General features: G+C 35.2%; 1 protein-coding gene across 2 annotated transcripts in view; it reads left to right on the top strand.

Annotated features, from left to right (window-relative positions):
- SPINK5 (serine peptidase inhibitor Kazal type 5) overlaps window positions 1-22,336 on the top strand; it is a 74,490-nt gene that overhangs the window by 11,439 nt on the left and 40,715 nt on the right. For both annotated transcript variants that reach the window (XM_032403517.1, XM_032403516.1), the window contains exons 5-10: window positions 11,669-11,796; window positions 13,612-13,675; window positions 14,578-14,705; window positions 16,150-16,216; window positions 19,665-19,792; window positions 21,323-21,410. In XM_032403517.1, the coding sequence (XP_032259408.1) occupies window positions 11,669-11,796; window positions 13,612-13,675; window positions 14,578-14,705; window positions 16,150-16,216; window positions 19,665-19,792; window positions 21,323-21,410 (603 nt within the window). The remainder of the gene's footprint in view (window positions 1-11,668; window positions 11,797-13,611; window positions 13,676-14,577; window positions 14,706-16,149; window positions 16,217-19,664; window positions 19,793-21,322; window positions 21,411-22,336) is intronic.

Genomic DNA, 22,336 nt, shown 5'->3' with positions numbered 1-22,336 from the left:
GTCTCTGGATGTTAGATTTCACAAAGACTTGAAGCAGCTATTTTAAAAATGTTCATATACTAAAGAAAACCATAGTTGGGTAATTAAAGGAAAGTATGACAATGAATAAACAAATAGAAATTTTCAGGAGCTAGAGATGGAGATAGACAAAGGTATATATCTCAAATGGAAATTCTGGAGTTGACAAGCATACAATTCAGTAGAGAGGTTCAAAAGCAGCTTTGAGGTTGCATAAGAAAGAATTTTTATTTTCTTTACTCATTACACCCCAAATAGGGATGTAATTACTCATTACATTCAAGAATTTCAGCAAGTCCCAAATAGGATAAATATAAAGAGATTGAAACTTAGGCCTATCATGATCAAAATGTTGAAATCAAGAGAAAATTTTTAAAGTGGCAAAAGAAAAATGACACATTCTTTATACTGGTTACAATTAATGACTGGCTTCTCATCTAAAATAGTGAAGGCCAGAAGACAATGGAATGGCATGCTCAAAGTCCTGACAGAAAAAAAAAAAATGTTTATCAATATTCTATATCCACCAAAATTAATCTATAAAAATTAAGTCAAATAAAGATATTTCCAAATCAACGAAATCTGAGAAAATTTGTTGCCTTCAGACCTGTCTTACTAAGTCATAATAAGGGTAGTCCTTTAGCTGAAAGGAAATGACTCCTAGATAGTAACTTGGACTTCCAGAAAGAAATGAAAAGTACCAGACATGATAAATATATGGTTAATATGAACTACTTTGTAAATATATTTCCCTTATTTTCATCTAGTTTCTTTTATTTTTTTTTTTTAATTTTTTAAAGATTTTATTTTTTCAAGTAATCTCTACACCCAATGTGGGGCTTGAACTCACAACCCCAAGATCAAGAGTCCCATGCTCTATTGACAGAGTCAGCCAGGTGCCCCTCACCTAGTTTCTTTTAAAGATATAATATTACATAAAGCAATAATTACAATTCTGTTTTATTGGGTATATAGATAAAATATTTAAGATAACTATAGTGCAAAGGGGAATAAAGGAAATAGAGCTGTATTAGGGCAAAGTTTCTATATTTTAACAGAATTAAATATTAATCTCTAATAGATTGTGATAAATTAGGAGGCATATTGCAATTACTAGAGTAACCAGCAAGAAAATGACATATATAATAAATATATAAAATCAACACAAGAGTTAAAAAGACACACTAGAAATATTTAACCAAAAAGAAGGCAGTAGTGGAGGAATAAAGAAGTAGAAAAGGACAAGAGCATATTGAAAACAAATAGATATGTAGCAAATATAAATATATCAGTAATTATCCTAAATGTAAATGATTTAAATATTCCAATCAAAAGGTGGAGATTTTTGTATGATTAAAAAAAACAACTATAAACTATCTCCATTATATACTCCTTAAATCCAAAGACACAAGAGGTATGAAATGATGAGTGATACCATGTCAGATATAACATGAGAGAGCAGTATTTGCTATATTACCATCTTACAAAATAGACCTTAAGACAAATAATATTATTGGAGACAAATAGGGACATTTTGTAATTTAAAAGTATTAATACACCAGGAGATATAACAATTATAAATATATATGCTCCTACTAACAGAAGCTCAAAATGTATGAAACCAGATATGCTATAAATGAAGAAATAGACAATTCAACAATAATAGTTAGAAATTTTAATATTCTACTGTTAAAAATTGATAGAACTAGACAAAATATCATCAAAGATATAGAATACTTGAACAACACTAGGGACTAACTGAAATATAGAGAGTGTTTCCCCAATTATTGCGGAAGGTACATTCTTTTCAAGGAACAATGAAACATTCTACAAAAAGACTGAATACTAAATACTAGGATATAAAATATATCTCAATAAATTTAAAAGAATAAAATCATATAAAGTATGTTTTCTGAAAAATAGAGTTGAATAGAAAACCAACAAGAGGAAGAAATTAGGGAAATCCCCAAATATTTGGACAGTAAGAAGTAGAATACTTCTAAATAACTGGTGGATAAAAGAAACAATCTTGAGAGAAATTAGAATATAATTTGAACTGAATACATACAAAAAACACAATTTGAGACTTACGAGTTTAGCTAAAGCATTGTATAGAGCTTTAAATACCTAAATCAGACAAGAAGAAAGGTCACAAATTAATAATTTTAACTTCTACATTAAGAAACTTAGAAAAAGAAGAGCAAACTAAACATCAACCAAGCAGAAGGAAGGGCATAATAAAGATTAGAGCAGAAATCAATAAAATACAAAACATTAAAATAATAGAAAGTTAATAAACCAAATGTTTGCTCTTTGAGAAGATTAAAAAGCTGGCAAACTTTTGGACAAACTGACCTAAAAAAAAAAAAAGTGAGAGAAAATAAAAATTACCAAAATCAGGAATGAAATATGAAATACCAATATATACCCTAGAGAAATTACAAGGATTATATTAGAATATTATGAACAAATTTGTGCCCAAAAAGTAGACAACTGACGTGAAATAGACAAATTCTTAGAAATACATGAATTACTAAAAACTGACCCAAGAGGAAATAAAAAATCAAAATAGATGTATAGCAAATAAACAAATTGAATCCCTGATTAAGTGAAAGAAAAGTTCAGATTTTGTTGATGACCCCCATCAAATATTGAAAGAAGAAATAATATTAATCTTTTATAGACTCATTCAGGAAATAGAAGAAATAACACTTACCAGACAGTATTATTTTGATACAAAATCCAAAGGAAGATATCACAACTACAGCAGACTACTGACAAATATTACTCATAAACATACATAGAAAAATATTTAACAAAATATTAGCAAACAGAATCCACAACAACAACAACAACAAAAAGATAAAACCATGACCAAATGGGTATTATTCTAGGAAAGAAAGCTTGGTTTAACAACAGAAAATCTAGTACACCATATTGATAAAGACAAAACTACGTCATTATTTCAATAGATGCAGAAAAGGCATTTAACAAAATCCAACAGTCATTCAAGATAAAAAAAAAACACTCTCCCTGTGTCTCTTTCTCTCTCTCTCTCTCTCTCTCTCTCTCTCACACACACACACACACACACACACACTCACATGCACAAAAACTACCAATAGTTAAAAACTTCCTCAGCTGATAAAGGACATCTATGATAAAGCTATAACTAGCATCATACTTAATGGTTAGGGAATGAATACTTTTACCTTAAGACTGAGAAGAAAGTGAAGATGATTGCTCTCACCACTTTTATTCAACACACCACTTCTATTCAACATTGAACCGGAGAGTATAGCCAATATAATAAGGCAAAATTTCTTAATTAATTAAGGACATTCTGCTTGGAAGGAAAGTAATTGTTTTTCATTGTAGGTACATGATACTATATATAGAAAATCCTAAGCATCCATAAAAAGAAACTAGAGAATGAATTTAGCAAGAAACTAATAAATGAGTTTAGCAAGATTTCAGTATACAAATCAGTAATGCAAACTCAATTGTATTTGTGTATACTAGCAATGAACAATCCAAAAATTATTATCAAGATGGCAATTCTTCCAAAATTAATCTATAAATTCAACATATCCCCTACAAAAATCCTGGCTTTTTTTTTTTTTTTTTTTTGGTAGAAATCGACAAGTTGATTTTAATGTTTATATAGAAATGTTGGGACACCTAACTGTAACTGACTTCAAAACATATTATAAAATGACAGTGAACAAAACAGTGTGTTATTGGTTCAAGGACAGGCATAAAAATCAGTACAGTGGAATGGAATTGATCTTCTTTACATTTATGGGCAAATATTTGACTAACTTGTCAAGATAAACAAATGCTAGGAAAATTTAATATCCATAAAAATAAATTTAGATTCTTACCTTACATCATCCACAAAAATTAACTCAAAATGGATTAGAGTCTCAAATTTAAGAGCCATAACTATAACATTTCTGGGCTAAAATGTAGCAGAAGAAATTCATGAATTTGGGTTAGACAGAGTTTTTAGATACGAAACCAGAAGGCTGATCCATAAATACAAAATTGCTAAATTGGACTTTATCAAAATCACAGGCATACTTCATTTTATTGCACTTTGCTTTATTGTGCTTCTCAGATGTTTTCTACAAATTGAAGGTTTGTGGCAATCTTGCATCAAACAAGTCTACTGATACCATTTTTCCAATAGTAGTTGCTCATTTTATGTCTCTGTGTCACATCTTGGTAATTCTCATAATATTTCAAAATTTCATTATTATAAGTTTGTTGTGGTTATCTGTGATCAGTGATCTTCAATGGAGAAGTACAATGTGATTAATGTTGTTTTCATGGCCACTAATGCAACATCTATTCTGCAGCCCACAGATCAAGGAGTAATTTTGACTTTTAAGTCTTATTATTTAAGAAACATACTTTGTTAGGCTTTAGCTCCCATAGATAGCAATTTCTCTGATGGCTTTGGGCAAAGTAGATTGAAAACCTCTAGAAAGAATTCACTGTTCTAGATGCCATTATGAACATTCGTGATTCATGGGAAGAGGTCAAAATACAGTATCAACATTAACAGGAGTTTAGAAGTTGATTCCAACTTTCATGGATGACTTTTAGGGATATAGGACTTCAGCAGAGGGGACAACTACAGATGTGGTGGAAATAGTAAGAGAACTAGAATTAGAAGTGGAGGCTGATTATGACTGAATTACATTAATCTCGTGATAAAATGAACATATGATAAGTCACTTCTCTTTTTTAAATATTTTTTTCATTTATTTGGGGGGGCAGGGGGAGGTGCAGTGGGAAAGAGAGAATCTCAAGCAGACTCCTCCCTGAATGCACAGGCCAACATGAGACTCCATCCCAGGACCCTGAGATCATGACCTGAGCCAGAACCAAGAGTCAGGCAGCTTCACCAACTGCACCACTTGCACACCCTGAGGAGTCACTTACATGATTTCTTGAGCTGGAATCTACTCCTGGTGAAGATGCCGTGAAGATTGTTGAAATGACAATAAAAGTTTAGAATATTCCATAAACTTAGTTGAGAAAGCAGTGGCAGGGTTTGAGAAGATTGACTCCAATTTTGAAAGAAGTTCTGCTGTGGGTAAAATGCAGTCAAACAGCATCACATGCCACAGAGAAATCATTCATGAAAGGAAGAGTTCATCGATGTGGCACACTTCATTGTTGCCTTATTTTAAGAAATTGCAACAGCCACACCAACCTTCAGCAGTCATGAACATCGAAACAAGACCCTCGACTAGCAAAAAGATGAAGACTCACTGAAAATTCAGATGCTGATGAGAAATTTTTAGCAAAAAAATGTATCTTTTAATTAAGGTTTGTTCATTGTATTTTTTTAAACATAATGCTATTGCACACTTAATAGACTACAGTATAGTATAAACATAACTTTTGCATGTACTGGAAAACCAGAAAATGCATTTGACTTGCCTTATTGCAATATTTGCCTTTTGCAGTGGTCTGGAACCAAACATGCAGTGTCTCCAAAGTATGCCTGTACAAACATTTGTGCTTCAAATGAAATCATTGAGACAATAGAAAAGCAAGTATGGACTGGGAGAAAATACTCATATATGGGGTAAAAGACTTCTATCTACAATATGTAAGGAACTCTTACAACTCATTTATAAGAAGATAACTCAATTAGAAGCCATTACACTAAAAACATCTTAATGGCTAGTGAGCACTTAAAAGGATGTTTTACATTATTATTATGTAGGGGCATGCATATTAAAACCACAATGAGGTGCCATTACACACCCACAAGAATGGCTGTAAATCATAAAAACAGAAAATATAGAATGTTGTTAAGGTTGTGGACAAACTGGAACACTTACAGATGGCAGGAAGGAGTATTCAAGAGTGCAACTACATTGGAACACAGTCTGGCAGCTTCTTAAGAAGTGAAACATAAATTTACCATATGACCTAACAAATTTGGTCCTAGGAATCTACCCCATTGAAGTGAAGACATATGTCCATCCGAAGCCAGGCATGTGAATATTCATAACAGCATTCTCTTTAATAATCCAAAACTGGAAACAATCTACATGTCTGAAGGTCCGCTGGTGATGGATAAACAAAATGAGCTACATTTACAGAATGAAATATTATTCAGGAATAAAAGGAAAGTGCCACTGATACTGTTATGACATGGATGAACCTCAGGAATATTATGCAAAGTGCAAGAAGCCAGAATCAAACAGTTGCATCTTTATGATTCCATTTATAAGAAATATCCAGAAAAAGTAAATTTATAGTCAGAAAATTCTGTGGCTGCCTAAGGCTAGAGCTGGGAATGGGGATTAACTATTTACAGTTAATTTACAGGCACAGGGGAAACTCTTAGGGTGACAGAAATATTCTAAAACTGGGTTATGGTGATGGCCATACAACTCCATAAATTTACCAAAAATCATTGAATTGTACACTTAAAATTCATGAATTTTATGGTATGTAAGTAAAACCTCAATAAAACTGTCTACAATTGTTTTTCAGTTCACATACCTTCTCAATTTTTGGAATACCTTGTAAATTATTACACTCAATACAAGTTTTCCTTTTTTCTTAACAGTTTAGAAAAATGGATTTTAAAGCTATTAGTACTTGGGCATTTTGGGGAAGGAATATCTCAGACCAGTATATCAATGGGATTAATGCTATTGGTCTGTTCAACTTTTCTTATTAAACCACTGTAGGTATTTTACACTTTTTTTTGTCGCCACATCTCTATTTTGGTTTTCAGATGTTTTAGCATATAGATACTGATAATATGCTTTTATTGTATGTATATCTCAATTTTTATACAGTTATTTTCAATTATCATTGCATGTATTTTTATTTCCATCTTCTCTTTCTCTTATCAATTGTCATAGAAATCTGAATACCAGCTTTTTTGTTAATCTTCTCAATTATTTTTGTTTTCTGTGTCACTTATACCTATTTCTTTATGTTTGCTCTGCTGCACATTTTGTAATGGATTGAGCAATACCTAGTCTTTAAAATTTTAACTTCTAAGATTCCATGACAAGAGTATGTGAAGATATTAATGATCATCTATCTCAAGATTTGTGCTGGAAGTGTTTCCATTTGTCATTCTTTGCAAACATTCCTTAATTTTCCTCCCTTCCAAGTAATACATTATTTGATTTTCAAATATATTGCACTTCATCTATTTTAAATTAACTTTGATTTTACTGAATTTTGGGCAGAGAACATAGACCATATGACATCAGTCCTTTGAAGTTTTCCTAAGACTTTCTTAGTGGTCTAATACATATTCCACTTTTATAAGTGTTTCCTATGTCTTGAAAAAATGTTCATTTGCTGTTCCTTGGATGTAGTTTTCTATAAAAATCTAACGGCTTAAGCATCTTAATTTTTTCCTTGATCTATCAATTTCTCAGAAGTATATGCTAAAATCCCTAAGTCCAGTTACTGATTTATCTAATTCTATCACATTTTTTTGGTTGCAGTCTGACGGAGGTAGAGCCTGTATTATTAAGGGAATGAATGCTCAGTGGTTATTATACCTTCATGTTCTGTTTTTCCTTTTACTTTATATAGTGTCCTTTGTCACTTATGCTGCATTTTGGGCTGAATTCTATATTTTTAGTATTCATGTTACTGCATCTGTTCTCTTCTTATTCATTTTTACCTCATATCTTTTCTTATCCTATTGTTTTAATATCTGTGTGCTCTTTAATTTTAATTTTCTCTTATCATCCATACCTGGTTTGATTCTGTTTTTTTAAATCCAACCACAAATCATGTTTTAATTTGTGTGTTTAACTCATTTACAGTTGTTATTTCTGTTGTACTAGAACTTGATTCTCCTAATTTTTCATATTTTTAAAAAATTATTTTAAAAGTAGTTTCTTCCTTCCAGCTTTTCTTTGATGATGAGTTAAATGTTGCATATCTATTTTTGCTCTTAATATGACTCCCCCAGCCAAATATCCATATTTATAATTATTTGTCATTACTATTACTAATGTCTTTGTTTATTGTTAATATCTGTATCTTCTCCCCTAACATATGTTAGCTTGCTTTTATTTGGTTAAAAATCCCTAAACCTCTCTAATTTGTTATTGACCAGATTCTATCTTTGAGTTGCTATGGCTATGTCTCTATTTCTTTGTTTTTTCATTTTTCATCGATTCTAGAAATGTTCCCTATTTCTTCAAATATTTTTCCTATATATGGTTGCCTCCTTTTTGGGACTTCTAATTCTATTCACCATGTTCTTTAGGTTTTCTCTTCTATTTTGAATTCATTTTCCTTTACCATTGCTTCTCTGAGAGTTTCTTGATCTAATCTTCTGGTTTACAAATTCCTTAGGTACATGTACCTATCCTACTTTTATTCTTTCTATTGTTTTATTTATTACCATTTAAATATTTTCTATGTCTAAAACTTCCACTTTTTTCCCATTATAGCTTCTTTTTTTCTGGTTTCATATTGCAGATATTTTATCTCTCTAAAGCATAGTTACAGTCTTGAAAAATCATTTTTCTATGCATTCTGATAATTCTGCTTCAACTGATACTATTGCTCACATTACCGTATTTCTTTTATTTGTTCCTTACATATACAGGTATTTCTACTCTACATTCCATAATAGCTTTAGTTATTTTTTTCTGCTACAGTGAGTGAGATGGTGTTCAAGGCTACATTCAGTCTCTGCCTCTCCTGGGGAGTATAAGGATAGGAAAAGGGATGAAGCCTAGATCAGAAGGTTCTGGAACCAGTTTGTTGCTACTCCAATCAGGTTAGGAATCCATCTGTAAGCTCTCAGAAACTGTTAGCATTTGGAAGAGGTGTTCTCTGTAGGTTGTGACCTACCAGCCCTTGGAGTTTGGAGGGGGAGGCGGGGGAGGAGGAGTAAATACCCACACCTGTTCTCAGGGCCTCACAGCTGCACTTTTTATCTGCCCCGTCATCACCCTACCAACACCTGTGACCTAGTATGACACTTGCTTTTGCTGAAGGGGGATAGCAGTGATTGTCCCAAGTCAATAAAATCAATCCATATCACCCATGCTTCATTAGTTTCTCCAGAAATGACCCTAGAGTAATATTCCATTGTATATATGGACCACATCTTCTTTAACCATTCATCTGTTGAAGGGAATATTATTCAGCCATCAGAAAGGATGAATACCCAACTTTTACATCAATATGGATGGGACTGGAGGAGATTATGCTAAGTGAAATAAGTCAAGCAGAGAAAGTCAATTATCATATGGTTTCACTTATTTGTGGAACATAAGGAATAGCATGGAGGTCACTAGGAGAAGGAAGGGAAAAATGGGGGGGGGGTGGGAATTGGAGGTAGAGATGAACCATGAGAGACTATGGACTCTGAGAGACAAACAGGGTTTTAGAGGGGAGGGGGGAGGGGGGATTGGTTAGCCTGGTGATGGGTATTAAGGAGGGCAGGTACTGCATGGAGCACTCTGCTAAGAAGGCCAGCAGGATTTGACAAACAGTATGCTAAGTTTCGAAAACAATGGATCGTAGATCACCACATCAAAAACTAATGATGTATTGTATGGTGACTAACATAACATAATAAAATTAAAAAAAAAAAAAAGAAATGACCCTAGAGAGAAAACCCACCGCTCTCTGCTTTTTCCTCATGCAGCAGCCACACTCCTTTGTGCCCCTGAAGCAGGACAGTCTAGTTCCTATCACAGATCCTTTGCACTTGCAGTTCTCTACGCCCGGAATGTCCTTCCCTCAGATCTCCAGTGGCTGGCTTCTTCTCATTAATCCCATTTTACCTCGAATGTTACCTTTACAGAGAGATCTTTCTTGACACTATATTTAAAATAGCCATCATTCTAGTTATTGTTCAGATTATTTTTAATAGCATTTATTTTAATTTCAAATTATCATATTTATGGTCTTTACCTTCTCATCAGAATATAAGTTCCTTAGAGCATATATTCCAAGTTTTTTTTTTTGGTTTTTTTTGGGGGGGGGCAGTGTCTTCGTCTAGTAGAAGCCCAGAGGCTAGCAGATGTGTAGTGGATTTTGAGGAACAGATGAACAACCGAATAAATGAAATAACACATATAGCCATTACTTATCTTCCCTCTATTTTAACTTCTTCCCCAACAGATGACATGAACAGTGGGTTATGTTCCATAGCTTTTTTTTTTTTCTACTTTAAATTCTTTTTCCTTTTTTATTGTTTTTCAGAAGTATTCCTTGATGTAACCTTTTGGTTCACAAATTCACTATGTATTTGTAATTGTTCTTTTATTCTTTCTATTGTGTAACATACTAGGTCACAGGTCTATATTCTAAGTGTTCCATATCTATATTTAAAATATTTTTATTATGACAATAACATCAAAAATTTATCTTGTCATGCAATATAATAACTAAAAAATTCTCCAGTGTCATTCTTTGCTTTGGGATAGAAACGAAATTCAAGTTAAGTCTAGGTCTTCTTTAGTTAGCTCATGTCACAATAGTGTTGCCAAATAAAGTTTCCTAAGTATTCATTTGATGCTCAGCACAAATCTGTAGGACAGATGGGGTGTGAATTTCCATTTGTCAGACAAGGAAAGTAAGGTTCAAAGAGGTGGAGTGAGTGGGTGGCGGATGTGAGAATCAAACCCTAGTCTCCAGTTAACCACCTAGTGTAGTTGTTTTCCTCACCATACAGGTATGTCCCTAAGTATGCGTCATATTATTTGAGCTGAGATTTGGAGATTTCTTCCATCATCCCCAAAACACGTTTCATGATTGGCTTGCTTGTCAGTGAGGAAAATGTTTAAAATAACAACAACAATAACAACAGTGAAGGGTTATGATATGCTATGCACCGTTGTAAATGCTGTGCATGTATTCATACACTGAAACTTCTTTAAAATGCTGAGAGGTGGGGCACCTGGGTGGCTCAGATGGTTGAGCGTCTGCCTTCGGCTCAGGTCATGATCCCGGGGTCCTGGGATCGAGCCCCGCATCAGGCTCCTGGCTCAGCGGGGAGCCTGCTTCTCCCTCTCCCTCTGCCTCTCCCCCTGCTCATGCTCTATCTCTGTGTCTCAAATGAATAAATTAAAAAATCTTTAAAAAAAAATGCTGAGAGATTAGTAATATTGTACACATTTTGCAAATAAGGACACTAAAGCACAGAGGGGTTAAGTAACTCCCACATCACACAGCCAGTATGTGGCAGAGTTAGAATTATAAGCCCAGCAATCTGGCTCCTGATCACTACCCTAATCTATAATAATAAAAACTTCATTGCAGCTTAGAGTTTACAGGGAGCTTTTCTATGCTTATCCACTAGACCTCATTATCACTCTGCTAAGAAGGCCGGCAGGATTTGACAAACAGTATGCTAAGTTTCAGAGGGGAGACTTGGCCTACCTCACCCAGATAGCAAGTGGCTGAAATCAAATACCAATTCTTTCTCCTAAAATCTAATTACGTCTCTGTTCTTGGGCCATGTTTTGTTATTCATGATGTTATTTGTGCACTGTAGTCTCCTCAGTCTGTTTTGTTTTCCAGTAGGTTATATTGTTGTGGGTTTAAAATGTTCACGTATTTATGTATCTAAGGAATATTTTATCTCTTATATTTTGATGTTCCTTGATAACGTCTCTTGCAGTTGAATTGTGATGATTTCAGGAAAGACGAGAGAAGTGGGGATTTTATGTGTACCTTCGATAACGCAGCCCTTTGTGGCACAGACGGGAAAACCTACAGCAACAAATGTGCGCTGTGTGCCGAGAACGCGTGAGTATCTGCAGCAGGCTTTCTCCCTAAAGCATGCTCTCCATACAAGTACATGACACAATTTTTTCCTACAGTCTTTAAAATATCAATTCATTTTGTGAAAGTTAGCCATCTAGAAATTATTAGGACCACTCCTTTTACTATTCTTAAGGAAAAAAATATGAAGTGCAACACTTTATATTTTACAAAGCACTTTTGTATGCAGTTTATCAGAGAGTTATCAGTGTCTCTGTGAAGTAGACAGACATCTGATAGATCTAAATCTAAGTATCTACCTGTATGCACATATAAGCACACATGTATGTACATACACTTATATACACATACATATACAGACAGACATCTGTCCCTTTCTATCTATCTATCTAGGAGTATATCTTTTTTTACAGAGAATTATTTAATCATCAAATGATTTTTTTATTTAGTGCTCAGTAATTTATAATATTAGAGTAGATAATTGGGACTTTCAATATTGAACTTCTTTCCATTGATTTGACCTTTGTCACATAGCTACAGCATTTCACTGCCCAACATTTTGTCCCCGTTTGATTCTTTCTCCACCCTCAGTGCTAAGTTTGGTTGTCGGTTGTCAGTCAACAAGATGGCACCTGCTTCACAGGTTCTGGCCTGTGGCCTCAGTCTTGAATTGTCTGCTCTCCACTTTTTGCACACATAATAACAACCAGTGCTTGAAACTAATAAAGGATATGATAAATACTCAGTCTTCAGGGTTCTGTAAGCGTTATCCCTCCTTGTAATAAGTATCTTTACCAAAATACAACTGAATTAAATCACTCTGATCCCTTGCATTATTGCATTTTCAGAGATGCACTCTGAAATGATGCCTTCACCTCTCACCAGTGGTCAACATAAATGGAAAACACAGACATAGGGAGAACAGACAGGTTTTATTAGATATGTATTTTGTAATACTATTATGAGCACACTGTGCATTTAATTACTACTATGTTTTATGTGGGGGATCCTGTGATAGATTCTTTAAATCTCTTCAGGTCTAAGTGTCTCACCCCTAATTTCTGGTATACTTCCTTCATTATACAGTGAGAGCCATACTGCTCATTGGGTTTCTTCCTTAGCTTTGTCTACTAGGGGACTCTGCAATAACATTGGGATTCAATTTTTTTTTTGTTTCCCTCAGATGATATCTTTTGATATAACTTTTCTTATAACTTTTAATAACTTCCTTTTCCTCTTTATATTGTTTTTGTTGTTTTTTTATTGTTATACAGAGGCTGTGGTTTTAAGCTCCCTTACCTTTTCAAAAAGTAGGAAATGTATTTTACATTTATGGTTTTGTTTTCAGATAGCGTTAAAGCTCTATTAGACTGAATAAACTTAATTCCTGGGACTTAAGGTACTTTCCGTGACAACTAAAATATTAGTCAGCATAACCCAAACAAAGAATAATAGAGCAGGATGTTAGATCATTTAAACTTGAATTCATATATTTAAAACACCATCATCAACAACAGCATAGTTCTTTGCTGTTTTTAGTTATAAGGTGTACTTTTTCCTTCTCTTCTGATATGGATCCTCTTTAGACGTAGGAAAGAAAATTCTAGAAATAATATTTATAGATCTGACTCTTATTAGCCCTCCAACATAATTCTATTTCTTCAACTCCAAGTTATAAACACAGGCTCTCATTAGAAAGAGTAAATGAGGAAAAGAATGCGATGTGACATCTGTTTTCAAGGGCAAAGGAGAATCATAATACAGTGACAATAAGTTACTTTTGAATGGTAAGAAGTTCTGTGATACTAAACTTCTGTGTCTACTAACTTTCAATTCCAGTAAAACCAGGTCCCAAGTTGGCATAAAAAGTGAAGGGGAATGTGAGACCAATAATCCAGAGCAGGTGAGGACAAGTGTCAAAATGGTGGGAAATCTTGGGAGGCTGACTTCAGAGAGAAAGAAGATGCTCTCCTCTTCCTTCTTTGGTGGGGTATTAGGAAGGAAGCAATCCTTGCTTTACCTAAGATGGGGCCCTGCTTGTTTAGATGAAAAGCAGTTGATGGTTCCTGTAACTGGAGCAGGTGACTTTGGTAGTTAGACTTTTCAGCTCTATTTCTGCTTTCTATGAAAAAAAATCAATCAATCAATCAATCAATCCATCCATCCATCAAAAGGAAACTATACTTAGAGTAGAAAGGGCATTATGCTTCAGTCACGTAATCTGAATTGAAACCCTAGCACTGTCACTTGCTGTCAGGAGACCTTAGGTAAATTACTTACCCACACTGTACCAGTGTTTCCATATCTAAAAATGAGATTTGGATTAAATAGCTTTTCCCTTTGCTAACGTTCTGTGCACTTGTGATTATAGGAGAAAGAAATGAGTATCTCAGACAAGTCACACTTGACTTTTTCTAGCTGAATGTTTTTTCCTAAGTCAAGGTTTGGTGCCCTTTCTATGCTCCTAGAGCACCTACCAGGGCAGTTAGTACATCATATTTTAAATGTCTCTTTGTGTCATCCAGTAGATCATGAGCAAGTTGAGTGCAAGGACTGTGTTCCGCCTTAGTTCTAACACATACTAGGGTATCTGTGTTTACTAATAAATGAATAAGTAAATGAGCACCATACTTAACCTCATGAATTATGCAACACTTACTGAGCTACTTCTAGGCATCTGGCACTGCTCTAGGTGGCTAGTGTGCATTGGGCAGAGAAGCACTGAGTACTATAAAATTCTGAAAACCGTGTGGAATGCATTACAATCAGGATGGTGAATGTTAAGTTCTTTTTCCTGTTCTTCAGGATGTATGTAGTGCTTTTCGGCCTTATGTGAAGGATGGAAGACTTGAATGCACAAGGGAAAATGATCCAGTCCTTGGCCCTGATGGCAAAACACATGGCAATAAGTGTGCCATGTGTGCTGAGCTCTTGTAAGTATCATCATCCCCATGCAGGCCAAGTAGGTGGATTTGATGAGGATGCACTTGGTTGCTGTCCTGAGAACCACTCTACAGAGAGATACAGTCCTTTTCATGAAGCATACAATTCTTTGTCTTCTTAAAGTGAAATAGTCCTTGCTCTCTGAATGGCTTCTTTTCTTTTTAATTCATATCATCTGCTAGAGTTTCTTAAAAGGCATGGTTAAGGTAATTATGTTAGTTATTAAATTCAAGACTCTTAATTTGCTTAATTATAATGATAGGACAATGCACAGTATTTTATAAGGCACAATATTTTACAATTTAGAAAACACTTTCCTGGAATAAACTAGGTCATTCGTTTGATGCGCATTGCTTCATTTGTATATGTACAGAGACTCTTACTAAATGCGACAATCTAATTTAAAGTAATAATAACAATGTCATGTGGCTGCCTTCATTTATTACTATAAATGGTGGAACTAGGGAAGAGAAGGATAGGGTTAACTTTCTCTGAGTGCCTGACATCTGTGAGTATTGAGGCTGAGATGTGAAGAAGATCCAAAGAGTCTTTAATATTCTGGCTGTTAAACAAGATACAGACTCTCTATATGTCAGCAGGCTTTCAAGTGCTCCATTTACATCCACGGATCTTTCAAATCATCACAGATAAAGATCTAACAGATTAATAAATTTCACACCTGCCTTTGAAAATTACAGTGTGCTGCCAGAGAATTCAAGGGCACGTCCTATCAGGTTTACAAAACAGTGATTATATCTGGTTTCCAGACAGGAAATAAGCCTAATTTCTACTTTCTTATCAGGAGACATGTGGGTTTAGTTTTCCAACACGCCCCAATTCTGTGACTTTCTGTTTGTTTTCACACACTAGCTAAAAAAGAGATTTGACTTCTCTAACTCTTGGTTTCTTCCTCTGTAGAACTAATAATGCCTGTCTCGGGTTGGGACTGTAATTAGGTAATAGATAGGAGAGGACTTAGAAGCTCAGTTCAATGTCACTTTTTTTAACTGCAGTGATTTTACATGAAGGCAAACACTTTACAAGGTATAGAAAAGGTTTACATAAGGGTGTGGACGGCAGTACTTCAAATGCTCAGTTCGGTTTCACCCTTGTCACAGCATTGTGTTAAAAAGCTCTTGGTTCTGCCAGTTAAAGGGACTTTGCCCCAACAATCTTCTGTTTGTCAGTCAAGGAGTCACACCCATCTACTTTTACAGAACAAAGCTTCTAATTGACTGTCAGTGAGTCAGTTTCACACCCTTCCTTATCTTTGGCAGTTTTCTGGCTCAAATTCGAGACGGGGAAAAGCTTGTCTCATGTTAAGTGGATCGGTTTAACAAGCTATGGCCAAGGATATGAAAGTGCCTAGCACAGAACTGGACACTGAAAATATGATTGAGCCGTAAACTGACCAACTGTTCACTTTCTTAACAGCTTAAAAGAAGCTCAAGAAAATGCCAAAAGAGAAGGTGAAACCAGAATTCGACGAAGTGCCGAAAAGGTAAATTCCTCACCAACATAATTTGATCTTGTGGCCAAAGTATTAACAAAGTTAAGCTTGAATCTTTGAGGTAAGTCAATGTCATTGTCCTTAATTTTTACAATAAATTGTTTCCCTTAATTTCAAACTTCCCCAAGTTGACTATTTCAAGTATATTAATCATTAGATTAAAATTGCATTTCCCACCAAAAGTTCAAAATATGCTATTTTTAAGAAAAAGGGAAAGAAAGAATATCAGTCAGAAAATATGCAAATTAAATTCTGCTTCATTTCCACCAGACTTCTCTCCGGCTTAGATTAATTTTGCTTTGAATAAATTTTTTTTAATACAACAATATAAATTAGACAGGAATAACTTTAAAATAATTCTAGAGTCTTTTAAACAGTGTATCCACTGGTGCATTTTATGTATCATCTCATTGATACAAACTGGAGTTATTTGTTATGGTTATTACAATGAGGCCTGCATTTATAAAGGTCTAGCTTCTGTTTAAAGAAAGATATCAAACAAATATTGACGTTGTGGTTTTTAAAGTACCCTTAAAATTAAGTTTTTTCAAATTATTATACGATTTGTTTAGTATGAAAAATTGTTCCTTTTAGTAATTGAATAAACATGGTAGGTCATACAGCTTGGATTCCCTAAATCACCAAGGTTATTAAACCCTACTCTCACTCTAAGTGATAGCAGTTACTTTGCTAAATGACTAGCTTTTTGTTGAGAAGTCAGAACAACTTAGTTTTACCCATAGTTTTGTTATGCTCTGGCTGTGTGAAACTAACCAAGTCATCTCTTCTCTCTGGGCCTCAATTTCTTTGTCCCGAATTAAGGAGGTTGGATAAAGGACCTCATTTTTACCTTCTTGTTGGAATGTGATTCCACACCCTATACCCTGCAGTGCTAATACAAGTGTTGAGGCCTCTTTTAAGGAAACAGGCTTGAACAATGGAAACTTGATCAAGGCAAAAGGGCCCACAGTGAATACTGAATACAGTATTCACTGGCTGAATACAAACAGGCCCATCAAGCGACCACCTCAAAATATCCATCAGCCCTAACTAACACATGGGCTACTTACACCCAGACATAGGTACCAAAAAAGGAAAATTCCATACATTCCCATACCTCCTCTCCTTCCGCCTTTAAATACAGCCTTCGCCCACTGCCTCGTGGCAGACAGTCTTTACTTTGCTATCCTTTCCGGCCTTTTTTGCAGTGTATCCAACAAACTTTTATCTCTTTTGTTCTGCCTTGGGTGAATTCTTTCACCACCCGTGCCACCAGCCCCCACTCCATCCGGACGCCCTACATTGGGGGGGCCCCATCCAATTGGGAGAGACAGCACAACAAGTATACTATTTTTGTGGATGATGGGCATATGTTTTCCTAAGGATAGACACAAGTCTAGTTTTTGGTAGTCAAGGACTAAACTTCTACTTCATGATGCTATTCAATCAAGCAAATTTCCCACCCTAAATAGGGTGTTCAACAGAGTTTCAATGAAGGAACATGTCCTCAGTAATTTGTTCAATACTAACTGAGATTTGAAAAGCAATTCTTCTGGTTGTTAAATTTCAGTCAAAACCTTTGGGTCATCTTGTAATATTGAGCATTTTATTACTCCATAAACATGGACAGTTCTTTTCCATTATCTATCATCAGGTCTTGTTTATTTTTCCCTCTTCTCCTCTGTGGCTGGGGTCATTGTTTTGGTGGGGTCACTGGACGTGATTGTGTTGAATGCGACTGCTTTATGGTGATGGCTCAATATCTGCCCCATAATTAACCCGTCAGTGGGTTGCTCACAAAAGCATTTCTTCAGAATCTCCTCAGATGAATCACAACTTATAAACTGAAATTATCATTGTTTCTTTTATGGGAACCATTGAACAGTAATTTTCCTACCATGCTATGATTATCAGGGGATTGTCTTCCGTGTCTTTATTCCTAGATTGTTACAACCAGGAAGTTTGGAGCACACCCACTGCTCCTCCAAAAACAAATGCCTTCTTATTAGGAGTCAATTAGGATTCTTTTTTAAAGTGTCCTAATGAAATATGAGTTACATTTTAAAAATTGAGAATATTACATCTAGAAAAGGCCCTAAAGAGCATTATTCCAAAAACTTCATTGTGTAGTTGGTAAGATAGAGGTGTCTAAGGTAATGGGCGTTTGCTGTGATTTCCCAGGGAGTTAGAAGCATAGTCTAGCTGCTCAGGTCTTCCCACTTCAAACCATACTCTTTATGCTCATGTTTTCTTGGCTGAAATGGAAAATGAAGGTCACATTGTTGAAAAAGGCTCAGAGAAGCATTTTTTTGTAGGTTGTGTTTTGTAAGTTATGTAGTAATATATGCCATTACCAAACATGTTTATTGACATAGAGTTTCCTAAATTTACAGTAATTTGGGGTAGATAGAGATATAAATATAGCTATAAATATGAAGTTTAGCCTTCACTTCAGATAGTAGAATTTTCCAAACACAGAGAAAAACCCGAAAGTACTAAACCAAAGCATTGGGAAATCTGGATACAAACCTTTCTTGGGTTATTTGGGGAAGTCACAGCCTTTGAAATTTAAATTTAAATTTTAGTCTTGGTGTTTTACCTATCTCCAGTGGGGAGTGAAGGAAAATTAGACTCACTCTCTGCGCTTTCCACCTACTGTATTAGAAATGGACATCCATAAACGAGGCAGAGCACATAAAAGTGAACAACAGTAACGGCCACAGAGTCACAGAGAGGACAATGGATGCCAACTTATTCATTTTCCTTGCAAACCAAACCAGATTGTTCTTGATTTGATCCATATTAAATAGTGTTTAAGCATCTCATCTTACAGATTCTCTATTCTGCTTGTTGGCAATTTTTTTCTTTTGTCCTGGCAGCTGCATTTTGTTATGTCTATCTTGGAATTTGTTGAAAGATCTTTTATTTTTTGCAATCCTTTTTTCATAGACTTGAAAGTTAATAAGAGCTATCTAGTTTTATGAGATATTTGCTCAGCCTTATTTTTTATAAGGCTCTTTTACCTTTTTTTAAAGATTTATTTATTTATTTTAGAGAGAGAGTGCGTGTGCAAGTGGGGGGAGGGGTAGAGAGAGAGAGAGAAGCAGACTCCCCGCTGAGTGCAGACCCCCTCCAAGGGGGACTCGATCTCAAGACCCTGAGATCATGACCAGAGCCAAACCAGGAGTTGGCCACTTAACTGACTAAGCCACCCAGGTGCCCCACGGCTCTTTTATCTTTTAATAAATATACCACATAGTAGATACAGGTATGTAGTAATTCCATAACATAATTACTATTTCTCATTAATCCTCATTAATATGTTATATGTTTACCAACACCTTCTAGACCTGATATTCTTTGGCTATAAATCCATGATATATATTTTCTATGTTAAAGAGTAGAGAAGTGCTAAATGTAATTACTTACCTTTTTGCAGGATTTTTGTAAAGAATATGAAACCCAAGTGAGGAATGGAAGACTTTATTGTACACGGGAGAGTGACCCAGTTCGTGGCCCTGATGGCAGGATGCATGGCAACAAATGTGCCCTGTGTGCTGAAATTTTGTGAGTACAGATGTGGGTTCTTTGGAGGTATGGGACAGGTAAAGTGGAGATTGATGGGAATGGTAAGAATAATGTTGAGGTGCTGCTTTGTTGTTGAAAATTTTTGAGCAGTTTTCTGTCCTCTACAAACCATGATATCACCTAGTAAGTAGATCCTAATGATGTATGTCTGTTTCTGAGTACAAATGGATTCTATTTTCCAGTTAGAGGACTGGATTACAAAACACTTCTTAATATTTCCTCCCACCACCTTTGTGAGCCTTTTTACAAGGTAGTCATAATACAGAATGAGGGTAAAAGCAAGTACCAAGACTAAGACTGTTTCCTTCAGTAATTATCCCATTGTGACAAAACAGATGTTGTCTCCCACAAAAACTTCATGTTTATACGTGACTTGGATTAACTTTATCTTTTCATCTCGGGCATCTGACCTGGGGGGGAAGCACAAATCCCACAACATGTAAATTACAGCATTTATGAAGATGTCTCAGACCAGGTCTTGTCACTCTTTCAGATCCTTGAACTCTTGAAGCTCTCCCCTTTATGCTGTCCTGCTGCCAGTTTGTCTCAATCTTGGCCAGCTAGTGTCTCTTCTTCTGTGGATCACATTTCAAGATTACCCTTCTTTGGATAAGACCTCCTGAAATTCTTAATTGAAATCAATCTTTATAACTCTTAATAATTTTATTTCATAGCAATCATCACAGCTGGTAATTATTGCTATGACTATTTGTTGACTGGGTTCTAAGTTCCAAGAACACAGTGTATGTGTCTATCTTATATATATAGCACCAGGCCAGCGCTTGACAAAAAATAGTTACTAGCCAAATGTTGAATGAATGTATGAATGAAGATCCCTGCTCTCAAGAAGCTTAAAGTTAAATAGCAGAAATAAGCCATGGACACACACACACACAAACACATTGCAAGACAGAGTAAGAATTATCCCGTAAGAGAATATTCAGCTATGAAAATACAATGACAGATATACAGTTCATTTCCACTTTGAGGTCTGGACTGTCTTCTTAAAGAAGGCAGAATTTAAGCTGAGAAGATTTAAAAGAAGGCAAGATGACAAAAACAGTCATTGCAGTGGAAGGAAATGTTATACATGAAGGCAAAATAAAAGGGATTCTTTGGAGAAAGAGTGAAGATTTCCATCTAATAAGGAGCCTTAAGATGATTGGAAAATATTTGTTCTAGAACTCATAAACACATAGCTGTTTTTCCACCTGCACCTAAATGACTTATTTTTTTAAAGATTTTATATATTTATTTGAAAGAGAGAGTGAGAGAGAAAGCACAAGCAGAGGGGGAGGGGCAGAGGGAAAGGGAGAAGCCGACTCCCTGCTAGGCAGAGAAGGGAGCCCCATGTGGGGCTCGATCCCAGGACCCTAGGATCATGACCTGAGCTGAAGGCAGACGCTTACCGACTGAGCCACCCAGGAGCCCCCTAAATGACTATTTTATAACATGAGGATTTGAAGCATCTGTATACATGTATTCATTTTTGGGTTTTTTTTTCTCCAGCAAACAGCGTTTTTCAGAAGAAAAAAATAAAGCACATGAAAACCTAAGGAAGACTGAAGAAAAAGTCAAAGTTAAGAGAGAAATTGAGGTGATGATTAGTTTGATCAATTTAGTTATGACTTTTGTGGGATGTGTGTGCATTTTACTCTACAATGCTTTTTCGATATTGGTTCGTTTTTCCTTCATTACTGATGGATTTTCTGGAAAGCAGTTTATAGTTACTATTTCATAAGATTTAGAAGAATAATTACAACATTACAATTTTTAGCGCTATTTGGAGAAAATTAATCAAGTCATATTAATAGAATTGTTCCTAAACAAAGGTAATATATCAAAGCATCATCTGAATTCAAAGTTTAATATGGTAGCTGTTTTGGAGGTCTTCTATGTATCATTTTAATACTCTCCCTTTAAAATCGTACCACATTCTACTTTCTACACATCTCTTAACTAGTCATTTGTGGGTTTTTTTTTTCTCCTACTACCAACTTAGCTCATACTTCTCATAGATTTCCTTTGTGTTGATGCGTTAGCATCCTGCCTGGCCTCTGTGCTTCTCGCCAACAGCTTCCTCAGTCCTCAAGATTCAATTCATCTTCCACACTGTTTGAGTGGGAAATATTTCCATGACTCAGTGGCCTTAGGAAAAGCCAACGTTTGAGGGTATCCTAGAGGCTATTTGGACCATTTCACTCCTATGTAACTTATTTTTAACAGTGAGTGTTCGCCCACCTTCTGTAGTGTGTAGTTCACAGTTTCATAAAGCAGCTGACTTCATGTAATTCCATCGTAGTGTCTAAGCCTCACTTTCAACTGATGTCTTCTCTTCAATCCTTTAATTTTATTTCTGAAATCAAAACAATCCTTTTATCTTTCATTTCCGGTTTTCTTCCTTCCTCTTTGTCTTCCTTGTTCTCTCTCCTTCCTTCCCTCCACCCTTCCTTTCTTCCTCCCTCCCTTCCTTTCCTTATTTTCTCCTATAGTTTCTCAAACTTCAGTCTCCAGTCACTCAAA

Source organism: Phoca vitulina, unplaced genomic scaffold (assembly GCF_004348235.1).
Source record: "Phoca vitulina isolate PV1807 unplaced genomic scaffold, GSC_HSeal_1.0 scaffold6, whole genome shotgun sequence".
Classification (NCBI taxonomy): Eukaryota; Metazoa; Chordata; class Mammalia; order Carnivora; family Phocidae; genus Phoca; species Phoca vitulina.
This window is presented reverse-complemented; position numbering and strand designations above follow the sequence as displayed.